This window comes from Triticum aestivum, chromosome 3A (assembly GCF_018294505.1).
Source record: "Triticum aestivum cultivar Chinese Spring chromosome 3A, IWGSC CS RefSeq v2.1, whole genome shotgun sequence".
NCBI classification, from domain to species: Eukaryota; Viridiplantae; Streptophyta; class Magnoliopsida; order Poales; family Poaceae; genus Triticum; species Triticum aestivum.
The window spans coordinates 740,763,950-740,780,477 of record NC_057800.1 but is presented as its reverse complement, the minus strand read 5'-3'; the positions used below and the strand labels follow the sequence as shown (position 1 = coordinate 740,780,477).

At 41.2% G+C, this 16,528-nt stretch overlaps 2 protein-coding genes across 2 annotated transcripts; both read right to left on the bottom strand.

Moving 5' to 3' along the window:
• Window positions 1-1,327: 1,327 nt before the first annotated feature.
• On the bottom strand, window positions 1,328-4,195 carry LOC123059636 (cysteine-rich receptor-like protein kinase 40). Its single transcript, XM_044482152.1, has 4 exons — window positions 3,945-4,195; window positions 2,530-2,752; window positions 2,311-2,431; window positions 1,328-1,527 (listed from the first exon to the last, which is right to left on the bottom strand). Exons 1-4 carry the CDS (start codon window positions 4,150-4,152, stop codon window positions 1,384-1,386), a joined length of 696 nt encoding a protein of 231 aa, XP_044338087.1. The 5' UTR covers window positions 4,153-4,195; the 3' UTR covers window positions 1,328-1,383.
• On the bottom strand, window positions 3,959-14,780 carry LOC123059635 (uncharacterized). Its single transcript, XM_044482151.1, has 7 exons — window positions 14,522-14,780; window positions 6,384-7,453; window positions 5,886-5,952; window positions 5,677-5,801; window positions 4,745-4,823; window positions 4,312-4,466; window positions 3,959-4,200 (listed from the first exon to the last, which is right to left on the bottom strand). The coding sequence occupies exons 2-6, from the start codon at window positions 7,389-7,391 to the stop codon at window positions 4,429-4,431; spliced, it is 1,317 nt and encodes a 438-aa protein (XP_044338086.1). The 5' UTR covers window positions 7,392-7,453; window positions 14,522-14,780; the 3' UTR covers window positions 3,959-4,200; window positions 4,312-4,428.
• Between the last annotated feature and the right edge of the window lie 1,748 nt (window positions 14,781-16,528).

Sequence of the window (16,528 nt, the reverse complement as noted above, 5' to 3'; positions counted from 1 at the left end):
CCTACTGCTGGGGAGTTTCTTGTGTGGTTTCCCCATTTTCCTCTGTATGTTGTCATCTTATCTTACATTATGTGGGACTACTGAAGATTGCTGACCGGCAGTGGCTGTTGGAGCAGAAAAATTTCCTCGTGCGGTTCACATTCTTCTGATGCCCCCCCTCCCCCTGCTGGCTGGCGTAATTTTCAGTGCACATATGTTCCTATTAATTGGAGCTTCCTAGCTCTTTAGTAATTTTTTTTGTTGATGCGGCATAGACCTTTGGAAACTTATAAAAATCATAGATGCAAGTCAGAAACATGTAATATGATTTATATGGGACAAAGACTGGCCAGTTTGCAAACAATTGTTAATGCTCTCTCTAACAGTATTGAGTTTGCAAATAAAGGATGGCCTGCACAGCCGATTGTATGTTGAGTTTCTTGTGTGGTTTGCTATTTTCATTCTGCAATTTTGGGTGTTTATATGTTTCCATTAGTTTGCCCAGCAAGACTATGGTCAATTTACTCTCTCGATTGGCATGAATTTCGTTGCATGTTAGTGATTCGTTGTGCTGTGACGCACGAACCTTCGAAGAACCCACAGAATCCACAAGAGAAATATGTAATGGGATCTATTAGGGGTAGAGATAGGCCGGCTGGCAATGACTTCCGTCATGGCCCCCTTTGCTAGGCTGAGGTTACCTACACCAGATAGCATCGACTGACCTGTGTGCATTGTTCTTAACATTGTACCAGCTGCAACCTGAAGCTATACTCTGTTGGAGATGATACCAGCCGGCGGATCTGCGGAATGTGTGCCTGCATGCAGGATCCTAGAACTGGTGGCTATGAGTAACCGTAAAAATGCCGGCGTATGCCTCTTGTGGCAGATTGTTGATCAACCCACCCCTGTTGCCGCCAAAAAAAACAGAAAAAATATATACCTGTATTAGTGAGCATGCCGAGGGCACTGACGGTACAACCAATTTATGTGACAATGTAATTAGCTCACCAGAAGTACGACGGTTATAGGGTATTTCAAAATGTCCATAGTACCCTCCTCGACTCTTGATTAAGTTGAGAAATGTATGTCCTAAACCTTTTGGATCAGTATCTCTTTGGTGATGAATCGGTGTAACTAGCCACTGGTACCGCCTTTGGACATCATTGAAGTGCCGAATTTGACACATACAAAAGCGTAGACCATCCTGTTACATATGTCAGGTGTGTCTACCTTTCGTTGAAAAGCACATGTATATGGAATGCCCACACATGCACCAAAATAAATAAGCATATATACACCAGACAAATCCCTGCATGAACATGATCACATCTCTATTTTCTTTTTCACTAGAACATGATCACATCTCTATATCTTGAATAACGTAAGTGATATCTTTCTGAATCACGACCTCGCTATGTTGTCCAACTTTTGCATGATCTCACCAATTGCAGGTCTATCATGTTGGTTAAAAGCCACACATGTTTGAGCTATTTCAACACATGTCTTTACTTGTGGGCCGTCGTCCATGTCTACAGATGTATGCCACTACAAAATTCAAAACATACAATAAGCATAATAGTTTCCATATGTTGAACCTATAGTAATACATGAAAATGTGCCCTCCCTTACAATATTCTTGGCAATGTATTAGTCAACTATATATTGTAACATGTACTTCATAATGTATAACTCACTATCATCTAGAGCATGTATTTCATGAAGACGAGTGGTCCCACTATAATGATCTAGCGACTTCCAACATAATTTTTAACACTGAAACATACTCCTTAAATAAACTTTGTTGCTTTTATAACTTCTGGTAGTAGTACTCTGAGCATTATTGGTAATATTGAGTGACACACGTCTCTAAATTTTCAGTTTTAGTAACAAAACACGAACATTGAGGTATGCATGTGCTCCAAGTTTTCACTTTTGATATTTGATATTAATTAAAGAGAAATCTCATTGTTACCTTTGGGATGTGGCAAAATACAAGAACTAACATGTAAAGTTCCTTCACGATGTTATATATCAAATGAAGATTCTGAATGTTTTTTTTTTGCAATCCTCTGTGTATCAAACTAATTTATCGCCACTACAAAATGTCACTGATTCAAAATGACTTAACGTGCCATGCATTTCGAGTTTTAGAGTGCTCTAAAACTGCTTGTGACTATTAGCAAATTTCGCACATAACATCCACACCTTCATTGCTGCTTGAATTGAATGTGTGACTTCAAGCTAGTATTTTGTTTATATATTATGGAACTACAAAATTTGGTTTTCCTAAAAGACATGAATTGAAATGGATGAGTGGAACGTTCTTACATTTTCAAAGTCATAGTTGTTACACCCAGTTAATAGTTTTATGATTATGATATCCAAACCATAAATGTCTGACTTGAACGTTATTTCTCCACTGTCAATGATCTCTGGTGCAATACAACCCCTGCAAGGCAATATGATTACCAATTTTAATATTCTTGGATACAGCAAATTGAACATACTCAATATTAAGAAAAACATATCTTGATAGGCTTATCTTACGGTGTTCCACGAACGATTTTAGTGTAAACTCTTGATATTCCTTCATCAAAGCATCTTGATATCCCGAAGTCCGTGATTTTTGGTTCCAAACATGCATCCAAAAGAATATTGTCGGGTTTTAAATCTAAATGATTAACACGTTGGTTGTGGAGATAGTTCAAACCATGACAAATTCCCATAATCATTTGGTACCGTATTTGCCAGTCATCTTTATGCGACTTATCTGCAACAACAAAAAAGTGAAACAAATTGATGCATATTTTTGGTATTGCGTGAATTTCTTTACAGAAAATTGACTATATACCTTTAATAAAAGATAATGAGGAACCACAAGTAGAACATTGACAACATTAAGCTGGAATATTTTGATCGTATATTGCTAGGATCACAAGGTTCATATATACCCATCATTTTCTTCCTTTATATTCGGATGCAAAATTATAAGTTTAATTACTTTATATTTTGATGTATATGTGACTAGAAAAGTCCAGTTGATCGTTATTGAAATTTATAGTTACTAGGAGAATGCCCGTGCATTGCAACGTAGCTTCGGTTTTACCTGCCCATATTAATGTGATGGTGTAAATAAGTGTTTGTTAAATCCTACTCACGATTTACCTTATAGTCTGACGAGTAATTTGGTAAGAAAATTAAAGTGGAATTGGTTTAGAAGGTAAGTAAATTAAGATGATTGATTATCATACATGTAAGGTTGGACGAAAGTATGGTGGGAAGAAAGTGAAACATGGAACCTTACATCCTTTTTAAGTAGTAGAGATAATCATTGTGCAAGATTACGATAATCTGTTCCAATGTCGGACGAAGCATCGAAAATGTGCATCATCTGATATTTATAGTACTAATAATTGAAAGGAAAGAAAAAACAACCCCAAATGTTATGGTTGCAACTAGTCATCAACATAACTCTAGCACTATGGTCACACATGTCATGCTTGGACATAAAATAACCCATCTGAACTTTGATAGAAAAAAACACTCCAAATTAAACAAGTTAACGTACCTAGGTTTTATTCTAGGTCCTTAGGAATACGCTTTAATGTGGGGGGGGGGGGGGGGGGGGGGAGTTTATGGGGGATTGGATGTACAAACTTCTCCACCACCTAGGGTCAAATCACTAACACTATAAATTTTGGTTCCTATGTATGTTTAGTGGTATCACGTACAGTTTTGTTGTGAAACAAAAAAAAAGATAAGTTAAGGAACTTATGTCATATTGAATACAGTACATAAAGTTCGAAGCTTTCAGAAGCCAGCATAGTTAGCTGAGTCGGCTGGGGGAATGGGCTTATAGTCCCATTATTTGGATTCATCCTTGTAACGACGAGTGGTGTTCCTAGTTGTATTGGTGTTACATTTTTTCTGAAAAGAAGCAAAAGAAAATATGCAAGCTTTACCATTGAGATACTTCTGAAGGTTTCCATTAGGGACATACTCGAAGCAAAGCAACCGTTGTGGTACCTCTGCTAGCACATAGCTTCCATTGAATGGCACCAATTCCCCGTGTGTATCCGCACAATAACCTAGAAATCTCACTATATTATGGTGTTCTGTCCTTATTAAACACTTAATCTCATCTACAAAGAGCGTGTCAGAAAAACCCATTGTTATGGAAAGTCTCTTCACAGCAACCTTCCCAGTACCAAGATCACCCTGTTTAGTTACATATTAATTAGCAATTAATAAATAACATGATAATTTTTCTTTAGTAGGAAAATACATGCATGTACAGTTACCAGTTGCTTCACAATCAATAAATCATACCAGGTAAACTACTCCAAACCCACCACGACCGATCTCTTGAGAGAAATCTCTTGTGATGCATTTTATAAATGGATATGATAGCTTGGCTGGCTCTGCATTTGCACCAATCAATACGCTCTAAAGGGCTTTAAGCTCTGTTACTTGATCAGTCTTTTCTGTAATACAAAAATTTCTCAATCAAGACCAACTGTAATTTTTCTTTTCACGGAGTAGATAGTAACATATCATCAACATGAACTTCCCCTTTTCAAAAAAATCAACATGAACTTCCATGTTATCGACAAGGTTATCTTTTCTATCTAGAGCTTTTACATTAATGTGATAACTTTCCACACCTCAAGACAGAATGTGGTGTTATATATGGATCTCACGTCTAATTTCAAGATACATGGATTTAGCCTTCAAACATTTAAAATAGTTTAATAGCATTAACCTGAAGAAGACAATAAGGTGCTGATGCTCTTTGAAGATAGGCTGGATTGTCCAGCATCGTGTTCTCCAGTGTTGTAAGCCTGTCAGGAAACTTCACTATGTATAAAACTGGCACACATAATGAAACATATTTTTTTTGGAAATGGAGGCATGCCCTCGGCCTCTGCATCATGACGATGCATGCATCCATCTTATTAAAAAAGTTTCGAAGTAGCACAAAGTCGTTAAAGTATTACAGCTCGCAAGAGGAGCGAAAAAAGAAAAAAAAAGTACATGCTCAAGATCACAACCGGTATGGCAATGTATAGGACAAGCTCCTTAGACTCCTATCCTGTTATGCAACCGCCATCCGAACCGGTTGAATATAGCCCGTGCTACCATCTCCCACTAGTTGCGCCCAGTAACCAAAGGCTCTACCAACTAGGAAATGAAAATGCAACTTGCTACAATGATTGAGTCTATTGGCCAATTTCCTGATATCACTTGATCTCATATGGAGCAAAAGATAAACTGGTGCCAATGTCAAACTAAGGTCATCCATGAGACGAAACAGTTAGCAGCATATACGCACTCTTTATGTTCGGTAGCAATAATGGCCGTGAGCATCATTCGATGCAGAGGCAGGGGGTCACAGCACCTCCTTTGATAAAACTTGCTAGAGATAAAATATGATCTACTCATGTATATGTGTAGCAACCTGACCCAAGTTTACTCGATATCAAGCCTACCAATGGGGCAGGCCATGTATGCATAGCACCCAACCTACTCTTTTATTCTAGATTTGTGTAAAAGGATTAACCCGGATGTTCTATGTTTCGATCACAGTATTTATGCTAGTGAAACTATACGTAAACTTTTCACACACAACTGAGCTTGGGCCATATGAGCCTCTACTAATGGGCCAGGGTATTACAGCCTTACAGTGGACTTTACCTCGTAGTTTGATTGCTTGGGGGGTATTGTGGTTGTGTCAATCTGACCGATGCAGTACTCATCCATCATTGCCCGAGCTGTGGAGTTGTGTCCCGCGTCTTCGAAGTCGTTGGTTGCATCCTTGGCTGCAATGTAAAAGTACTTGTAAGCTAAAACGGTGTTCCTGTTTTTAGCCTAATTTACCAAAGGAACACGCGATGGGGCAGTACCAGTTGAAGACAGCAAGACATGGGCACCTCCAGGGTGATCCACGAGAAACTTTGTCACATCGTACACCTATGGAAGAAGAAGAAGAATATATTTTTCGGTGAGTTTTGTTTGCGGAAAGGATGAACAAGGCCTTGTTAATATAGAATCAATGATGCAAGTAAAGAAGTGCATGCCACTTTGGAAATGTAACCAAGTTGGGAATCCTAATCATAATCAAGAGAACTGTAACCAACTTGAGAAAATTTTGGCATCTCACTGCCACGGTCGTCATCAAGCTCGCAAGGAAACTACACCAAAGGCACATGCTAGCAATAGACAAAGTATCTAACAGACATTTAATCAGATCTTTCGCCTAAACACTACCAGGAGCCAGACCAGGAATAGAGAAGTCTACTACTACTCTAACAGATAATATTAAATCAAGGGCCGCGCAACACCACCACGGAGCATATATTTAACTCATAAGTCTATGGTCGCAAGAAAGAATAAGAAGAGACCTTGCCGGCGATGAGGACCCAACAGTCGTGCTTGAAGTTGTGCTTGGCAACCTCCTCCAAGGTAAACACCTTTGGCCTCTTTTCCCCCTCGAACTCAACCTTCGTTTGTCGCTGTTTTTCTTTTCTTTTGCGGCGGAGCATTTGCTGGTTATTGACGTGAGGTTTGTCCTTCAAGTTGCTTACATCAGTCCACTTCGTTTCATGGTCAACACGCTCCTTCCAGCAATCAAGAAGACATTTAGCCTTCCTCTGTATCTCCAGATCTTTATGGCTGCACAGATGATTGATAGATATCCCAATACTGCAGCTTCTTAAGGCAGTCAGACTGACAGGCAATTTCGCTAGTGCACGAATCAGGGCCAGGACAAGTTCTTTAATAGGTTTGTCAGATTCTTTAGGACTACCCCCTTCAGCAGACTCCCCTTTCTGAGTCTCTTGAAGCCAATCGTTCAAGATATAATGGCCCCTTAGTTGCAAAAACCTGCTAAGGCAGGTAGGATTTTCTGTAGCTGTGATAATATCGGCGACCCTTGCTTGCTCGGCAAGGTCCATTTTCCGTTCAGTTTGATCAAGTTGCATGAAACAAACTAGCTTGTAGACTGCTTCAGTATGAGAAAGTCCACCCTTTTCTGTTATCTCTGTGATTTCAAACTGCATATTGTTATCAACCATAAAAGGGTGGACTTTCTCATACTGAAGCAATAATAAGGCAATAAGGCAATCACGATCTTCCTTAGCTGGATTATTTTGTTGCTTGTCTCTGTCTAGTGGCGTAGCCAGGCCCCAGGCAAGAGGGGACATGGCCTGGTACGTGTGGCTGAAATCCTTCAGTGACTGTAACAGTGTAGCTACTGCAGCTATTGTCATGCCTACGCCACTATCTCTGTCCATCTCCTTCCTTTCAGATGGACCACAATTTTGAGCACCATCTGAATAAGCCTTGAATTGCTGGAAACCTGGCTGAACATTTTTCTGCTTTCTTGAGCCCGCCCCTGAAAGGAGGAACATCGAAAAAGAGCACAGTCGCCAACTCGAATCTCCCGTCCGTCAAAATAAATGAATATTGTTATCTGCTCAAGGAACAAATAATCTTCATGTTACCAAGAGAACACATAGTCTAATACTTCAGAAATCATTGAGTGAAGAAGAATAGTCGAGCTTCATTGTTAAAAAGAAAAATCTGTGGCAATAGCAAAACTGCTAAACCGCAAAATAATTAAATTATCTTCTTGGTGTAATTTGTAGAACAGCCAAAAATAAGTCTGCTCCATAAACTTATCAACTGCTGTGCAAATTTACAAGGAAAAGTCAGCAACTTGAATGTACATGAAGCAGACAAAAGGGAAGTAAATGTTAATACTTGAAGATCTCTATGGTTGATATTTAGGCGTGCGATACATAGTTATATTGGAGAATAAAGTATTTCACCTATTTGAAGGAGAGAGCATGGTATATATAGAATTCAAGGGTGGCAGGACAAATTGCTATGGAGGCTGGGAAACAAATTATCATTAAAGCTATTGTCTAAGCCATTCCAACCTTCACAAGGTAGTGTTTCTATCTTACTAAAATGATATATGATCTGATTAGTATATTGTACCATGGTGGCCAGATATTGGTGGAGCCAGCAGGATAAGGAGATAGAGTTCATTGGTTGAATACTAAAAAGTTAACAAAAGCAAAAAAAAAAACAGACGGACGCCTAGGCTTTAGAGATATTTACGGCTTTAACATGCCGACTTGCTCAGGAAGGATGGATGACGATCCAAAGTCTTGAAGGTTTTGTGTTCTAGTGTGCTAGGAGCTAAACACTTGCAACTTGCCGATCGCAAAACCCACAAGGTGCATATCATACACGTGGAGGAGCATCTTAAAAGGAGTTGACCGATCAAATCAATCCCTTTGAGGGAGAATTTTAAAGACTGTCTTGCTTGGCACTATGACAACAGAGACAGAGGAGTGTTTCTCCGTAGATATATTCTACTTACAAGCTATTTATCGAAGATAGAAATCTTAACACAATACTAGAATCTGAGATTTTGCCCAGATCTAAATGTTTGCCGAGTGCATTTTATCTGGGAACCTGACAAAGAATTATTTGCTGAGTTTATTATTACTTTTTTGCACCGGGCAAAGAATTATTTGCCAAGTTTTTTCTTTTGCACCGGGCAAAGGAATCTTTGCCTAGTTCTTTTTCTTTTAGTAGTTGGCAAACATATTTTTTCCTTTTTCTTTGCCGAGTGTATTTTTATTGCACATGGCAAACAATTAAATTTTCCGTTTTCTTCTCCTTTTTGTTGTTTCTTATCATTTGTACGTTATTTGTTTTCCTTTTCTGTTTCATGCTCATTTAGTTTCTACACAATTTATTTTGTATTCCACCTCCTATATTTTCCATTTATATGCATTAAGTGAATTTTTTAGGCACTGGACATTTTAGTGAATATAATAATAATTTGGCGATGCAACCGGTGCTTCATCCGTTGGCATTGAGTTTTTTTCTACACTCAATGTACACCATTACATGATCCATGTAAAAATTTGGCATCTTCGGAGTCCGTTCGCAATATTTAAACCATCAAGTGTGTTTCTAGACATTTAACGAATATAATTCAAATTTGAACTACCATTGAATGAAAAGGTTGGCAAAATTGTATTGAAAAATTATATATGTATTCTTGAGTCCATATTTAGGACTTATACAAGAAAATGAAAGTAATTCCAAACATGAGGGCGCCAAGCCTTGACCTCGAACATGGAGTTTTTAGGTTTTTAAATTTCAAAAAATGCAAACGAACTCCGGAAAGCATGAAACTTTGCATGGTTTCATCATACGATCCCTGTAGTGCGTGTTAAAAAATAGAGAAGGTTTCGTAAAATTATGACATAAATTTCTTAGAAATCGAATCAACTCCGAGGAAGAAATATTGTTTCGAGAGAAAATGTGTCTAGTGTGAAGATACAGTCCCCGACGCTTCATTCATGGGCATTGAATTTTTTTCTACACTCAATACAAACCATTACATGATCTATGTAAAAATTTGGCATCTTTCCGAGTCCATTTGCTATATTTAAATCATTAAATGCATTTCTAGACATATAACAGATGTAATTCAAATTTGAATTGTAAGTGCCCGAAATGATTATTGAAATTGGATTGAAAAAATTCATATTTTTGTTCTTGAGTCTATGTTAGGCCTCATGCAAGAAAATGCAAGTATTTCCAAACATGAGGGCGCTAAGATTCGACCGCAAACATGGAGTTCTGTCATTTTTTCTAATTCCAAAAAATGCAAACAAACTCTGAAGAACATGAAATTTGGCATGGTACACTCACATGACATCTAGAAGTTATGATAAAATTTTGAAATTGTTTGGCTAGGAATTCCAAACATGAGGGTGCCAAGACTCGACCCCGAGCGTGAGCTTTTTTGTTTTTTAATTCCGAAAAAAGCAAACGAACTGCAAGAAGCATGAAATTTGGCATGGTATCATCATATGATCCCTGTAGTGCATGGTGATTTTTTTGGAAAGTTTCACAAAAGTTATAACGTACAACCCTTGGAAACCGGACCATCTCGGAAAAACAAACGTGGTTTCAAGAGGGAATGGGTCTGTTTCGAGGGCGATGCAACCGATGCTTCATTCGTTGACACTATTTTTTTCTGCACCCAATATACACCATTACAAGATCCATGTGAAAATTTGGAATTTTTTGAAGTTTGTTTGCTATATTTAAGCCATTAAGTACATTTCTAGACATGTAACAAATATAATTGAAATTTGAACTAAAAATGCTTGAAAAGGTTGGAAATTTTGGATTGAAAAATCATATTTGTATTGCTGACTCTACATTTAAGCTTTATAGTACAAGAAAAAGAAAAAAAAAGTAATATCAAACATGAGAATGCCAAAACTCGACCCCGAACAATTAGTTTTCCGATTTTTTTAACTCCAGAAAATTCATGCAAACTCCAGAAAATCTGAAACTTAGCAAGAAGGAAGTAAGCTAACCAATGTTTGTTCACAAAAAAATCAGAGCTTAATGCGCGTGCATGCGAGCGCTCAGTTTCACACCGTTGAATTAGGAAACTGGGAAATTAGGTGCTGTAAGAGCATTACTAGTAGAACCCTCAAACCCTCAAACCCTCACTAGCGTTTTAGGGGTCCAAAAATGATTTTTTTGTGCACTTTTACGGGTTGAAAAATAGGGGCAAAGATTAGAACCCTCAAACCCAACCCTTATAACGGAATATTCCCCATGAATGACGTTGTCGTTGCGCGCGGGAGGTCGACGGGGCGGCCGCCGGCGACGGGGGCGACTAGTAGCGGCGGTCGCGGGCGTGGGCGCGGGAGTTGGGAGGATTTTTCCCTCCCGCGCGAGAATAACCGCCAAATGAGGGTTGGGGTAGGTTTTGCTCCCCAACCCTTACTTTTGAGGATTGGGAGAGGGTTTAAGAGTTGGACCTTTAAAAAAATTTGAGGGTTTGAGGATTAAGGAGTTCTAGTCTACGGTTTTTTTTCGACGAAAATTATAAAAAAGCAGTTATTTTTAGGGGTCTGAGGATTTGAGAGCTCTGCTAGTAATCGCGCGCGCTGCAGCGAGCGGTTTCAGACAAGCTACACTTACCCTTTTTAGCAAATTTGGAGATTATGTTTGAGGTAAATCCTGGCCTCAGGCTGGTCACAATGGACAAGAACATAAGCTAGTAACTTCACACTTCCCTAGACTATGTTACTACTTTCATAGTGGATAGGAACATCTATGTAGTGTCATGCAACGATGTATTTATTAGGTTATAGACTCATTGTTTTTTGAAGTGTATGATGTTCCGGTAACTTAGCTAGTTACCACAAGCACCTCTCTCTTCATTAAATACATGCCACATAAGTAAAGTTGTATTGGAGTGTGTGATGTTACTTCTAAGTTCCTCCCCACTATGACCAGCCTCACCCCTGGCCCCACCCGTTGGAATCAGGGGCGGTGAGATTATGTTTCACGGGGAGAGAAAAGGAGGGAGGGTCCAGTGCTGTACGCACGTATGTGGGCTGATATGGAAAGATGTGTGGGCCCATCTATTGTTGGTTTCCGAGAGCGCGAGGAAAGAGGAATCACTCGTTCCAACGCTCGCTCGTGAAGGAGCGTTTCCGGCTAGTAATGCTCTAATTAGGGAAAAGCGGGTTGGCCCCGCATGATTACTACATGGGATCTAGAGGAAAATTACGCCCCGCCCCCCCCCCTCCCCCGAAATTCAGGGGGAGTGATTAGTTGTCGATTTTTAATGGGCGTCACAGCGTGTGCATGCATCCGTTTCCTAGGTGGGCCGTACTTCCTACGGGTTGGGTTTCATAAAATGGCTTGATTCGTTTCGGGTTTTTGGTCTGTTTTTTTATTATGTTTTAATCAGTAAAGGAAGCACACAATTTGCTTAATGCATACGTATTTTCTAGGCACTTCACGGGATTGATAAGACTGGCCATAATGAGTAGTAACATAAAAGTGGGAGCAACATTTTTTTTAGAAAAGGAGGATGATCCCCGGCCTCTGTATCTGGGAGATGCATACAACCATTTTTTTTTATTATTCTCGAGGACCTTAGAAAGTAGTACAACAATATGCCTGAATCCGCCATCTTGGCAACATATACCGCTACTCCTATCCATATGATGAAGGGGGTGCAAGCTGGGCCAAATACCCAGACTTCTCACCTAAGCCTAACATCTAAAGCCGGCCCCGACCGAGCCACATACCGGGTCCGGGGCACAATCCGGTCTGACGCACTCACATGTGTCGTCGCCGCCATCTTGCACCGGTCCATCTTCAGAGCAGATTGAGGTGCCAACCTTGGCAGGATCCTCCGCCATCAATGTCATCAAGACGCCAAACGACGACCACCATCTATGCTAGTCCATCTCCAAGCAGAAGGAGCGCTACCACAGGACGAAGACCGGCGGAGAATAGGTGAAGCGCTGCACACAATGCCGCCGCCAAACACCTCACACGCAAGCGCCCACCATGCTTCCGGGAACCCCATGCGATGCCTTCAAGAAGGAGCGCGACGAGGGTACGACATCGTCGCCCGCAAGGGGAACTAGAGCTTTTGCCCAAAGGAAGATCACAGTGAAAGACGGGAGAAGACCTCGACAAGGTCTCCAAGAAGGGGACCGATGCCCAGAAAAGGCGCCGCCATTTTCGTGGCCTCCACTGACGGCCAAGGGTTTCCCCCGGTCCCGCCCCGATCCCATCCACCCAGCCAAAGACCTGACCAGGGGAGCGCACGCAGCCGGAGAAAACGTTGGACATCATCGAAGCAGGCACGCCGGGTAACGGGGCACCCCGACCCAGCCCTCGCCGCCCGCACGGCCGAAGTCGCGGGCCAGCAGCACCCACGACCGTCGCCCGCCGAAGAGGCAACGCCGTCCTCACCGCCCGAGGCCGCCGCCCCGGCATCGACCCACCGCACACATCTCGTCGAAACATGTAGAACGACCCACACCACCGCCACCAGGAAGCACCACATCGCGAACATCCAAGCCGGGCAGGACGAGGCAAGGCCACGCCGGCCAGATCCGGGCGGATCCGGCGAACCCCGGCCCACCAGCCGCCAGATCAGAGTATGGCTCCGATCCCAGGGCCTAGGCGGCCGGATCTGATGGGCGGAGCCGTCCCCGGCGATAGGCGCGGGGCGACAACGCTGGCGGCAGCCGCCGCAGAGGGCCGGCCTAGGCGGCCACCAGCGAAAAGCGGGCGGCGGCGCCCGATGCGGGGTGGGGGGCCGGCACTCCAGAGGTCGAGGCGGGTGCGCGGGGAAGCCCCCGCCCCCGCCTACCGCCGCGCGGGCAAGCCCGACGACGGCTGCCGGCAGCGGCGGGGAAGGAGGAGAAGGGGAGGCGGGGGACCGGCGGCGCCTAGGGTTTCGCCCCCGGGTTGCCCGAGAGCGGACGACGCGGGAGGGGGAGGAGGGGGAGAAGTTCATAGTGGGAGTAACATATGTGTGATAACATGCAACACTTCATTTATTAGGCTATAGACTCATTTTGCCTTGATACGTGTGATGTTACTCATACTACTAGTAACTAGCTATGTTACCACTTTTCTCTATTTTTTTATTTATTACTTGTCACATCATCTATTTTATCTAGATATGTGTGATGTTACTACCTATGTTACTCCCACTGGGTAGTATAACATGGCACGCATGTGCAGGACCACGCACTACTCTGCAGCCCCACGCCCCACGTTCCTCTCTATTTCCTTCTTCTCACAAACCAAACCAGAAGCAAATCCTCCCAGCCACCGACGCCGATCGATCTACTTCTTCCTCTCTCATCTGTGAGCAAATAAGCCTAGACACTGGCGCTGGAGTGGACACCGGCGACAAGCATCGACCTCACCCAGGCGCTGATGGAGTCGCGTGTCACGCCATGGAGGCCATCGCGGCATGGTCTGGCCGCACCTCTCCGCCACTGGCGCTGACGGGTGGTTCGCCGGCGCCACTTGCGACGTGACTGCCCCCGCCAACAAGCACCGGCGTTCATCGGACGAACACATCTGCGAGGAGGCAGTGCGGCACCACACATCGCCAAACGACATGGACCCCCAGAGCAACACCATGCTCCAACTTAGGGGTCTTCCTCGGCGTGCTCCAAGACATGGACGCCCTGGCGTGCTTGCTGGTCTCCTTGGCCGTGACCACCTCGCTTGGATGAAGCGCTCGAGGCACTGCTGCTTTTTTTTTTAAAAATTCTACTAAAAACAATTGCCGTGCATGGTCCTAAATTTCATACTTTGGCTATCAAGGTCAACCTCATTAAAAAAGGGATGGTAGTCCAAAATGATTGCTTTGCAGCATGGATTTTGAAGATTGTGGGATGTTCCTCGAGCACAAAATTGTTGTAGGATGTAGCAGTATACCAAACTACATATATAGGGAATAGAGACACATATATAGCTGCTCAAACATACATATATAGTTGGAATTAACAGAAAGCAAATCAAGCAGACACAGTACTACTGGATGCTAGATCTGTACAGATGTTCAGCCAGAAGAAATTTCACAAGCACTCCCAACACGAGCGGAACAGATTGAAACAACTCAAGTTTATAATCTGATTCAAGACAACGTGGACATACATACCTGCAGTTCGCGAATAATGGACGGAGCGCTCACTTCAGGGGAGATAGATATGAGTGGATCGATGCTAGCTCTAGATGGATATGAGTTCCGCTTCCGCCTTTTATATCGGAAAAAAATATGGATATGAGGGCAATGAAACCATCGAACTATGAAGCCTCTCTTCTTTCTCTATTTAGCTTGAGGGAAGACTTGGCGAAGTCTTCTACACCTATGGAGGCCCAATTAATTAGCAGCGATGAATCAAGATGCCCTTTCGCGTCCTTTGCTTGCATGCATGTGACTGACTGCCACTGTCAGTGTGTTAGTTTTATAATGGTATCTAGCTAGTTGCCGATTGTATATGAGATCTTGCTAACAGCACCGTGTTATAATTATATACCCATCTTGTGAGTGGTATCGATGTGCCCATGTGATATGGTGTGATCAGCACGGCTGCCTAGGACATTGTCTATTGTGAAGGAAAGACTTTAGGTACGTAGGGAGCGCTCAAGTCTTTCGTCGATTAGAGCATAGTTAATAGTATAGACAGCTGCTGGCTATGTTGAAGTTGACACATCATTTATAATCAAGCTTATAGCTGGCAAGTATAATACTTAGATGTAATTTAAAAGAAAGTATAATAGTTAGATATAAATAAGTACTAATTTATTGATACATGGCTCACCTTCCTCTCCCACAAAGTGTTTAGGAGCACGTGCTATAGCTGTTAGTTAGTAGCCCGCTTCTTCTCTCTCTTCTAACTCAGCACAAATATACTATTTTATGTCTTACAGCCCGCCTACGCCATCCTATTATACTTGCTCTTAGGCTATAGTCTCATGCAAAACTCGGCTTGTACACAACCTACAAAACTCGCATATTAAGGGCGTCTCCAATGTGTGGTGAACAGGGGCTCTTGAGCTACAAAATCTTTACAGTTTCTTTTTGTTTTGTTTCTTGCATTAATATTTTCTTTTGTGTTTTTCTTTTGTTTTTTAATTCTTTTTCCTGTTAGGACACAAAAATTATAAACTTTCTGTTAGTGCCATTATTTTTTAAATATGAATAGTTTAAATTTGAATTCTTTAAAATTTGTGTGAATCACTAGTTTTGTGAATAACTTTACTATAAAAATAGATTTTTTAAGTGATTCTTTTTCCGGTTATTTAATATTACTGTGTTTTATCATTATATTCAAAAACAGATTTTGTTATTTTAGTTTCTAACACAAAAATTCTTTATGATAATTCTTTTTGCTATTAGAGTTTCTAACAAAAACATTCTTTATGAAAATTCTTTTTGCTATTAATGTTTTAACAAAAAATACTTTGATAATTTAAGTTGCATAAATTTTATAAAAAAATAGTTTCAAAAATACTAGAGGTTTTGAAAATCTTTTTAGATGATTCCTTTTGCCATTAGAGTTTTATAAAAGCTTTTTAGTTGATTCTTTTTGCAATTGAAGAGTATTATAGTTTTGTATTAGTTGATCATAATGGAATATTTTAATTGATTATTTTTATTTCATTATTTTTGCTATTAGAGTTTCATAAAAGTTTTCTAGTTCATTTTTTTGCTATTAGTTCCTTCTTTAAGCTAAATGACCCTGAAATTGAAAAGCACTACAAATGAACTATGAAACGGTTGAAAGTTGGCATGGTATCATCATTTCACCCACATAGCATGTACTAAAAGGTTGAGAGGGTTACGGCAAAAGCTGGATGCACTTCGTGTACAAAATGGACAATCTCTTTCGAAGTATCAGGGTTTCGGACGAAAACTCATCTGTTACAAAGGAATTTCATTTTTTTGAACTTATTTGAACTCCAGACTTTTTGTCTGTTCAAAATGTACCATTCAAAGCCACATCATCAATTTTCAACCCTTTCTGACTTAAATTGGTATTTTAAATGCATTTACAGATTTTTTAAGCTAAATGACCCTGAAATTGAAAAGCACTACAAATGAACTCTGAAAAGGTTGAAAGTTGGCATGGCATCATCATTTCACCTAGATAGCATGTTATAA

Coding starts and splice junctions, on each gene's coding strand:
- LOC123059636 (XM_044482152.1), bottom strand. CDS start 4,152: ATGGGTTTTTCTGACACGCTCTTTGTAGATGAGATTAAGTGTTTAATA. Junction 2,753..3,944: donor CCTTCAGAAGTATCTCAATG/GTAAAGCTTGCA, acceptor TTGTTGTTGCAG/ATAAGTCGCATAAAGATGAC. Junction 2,432..2,529: donor AAAATCGTTCGTGGAACACC/GTAAGATAAGCC, acceptor ATTGCCTTGCAG/GGGTTGTATTGCACCAGAGA.
- LOC123059635 (XM_044482151.1), bottom strand. CDS start 7,391: ATGTTCCTCCTTTCAGGGGCGGGCTCAAGAAAGCAGAAAAATGTTCAG. Junction 5,802..5,885: donor TGTCTTGCTGTCTTCAACTG/GTACTGCCCCAT, acceptor TTTACATTGCAG/CCAAGGATGCAACCAACGAC. Junction 4,467..4,744: donor CACCTTATTGTCTTCTTCAG/GTTAATGCTATT, acceptor TTTGTATTACAG/AAAAGACTGATCAAGTAACA.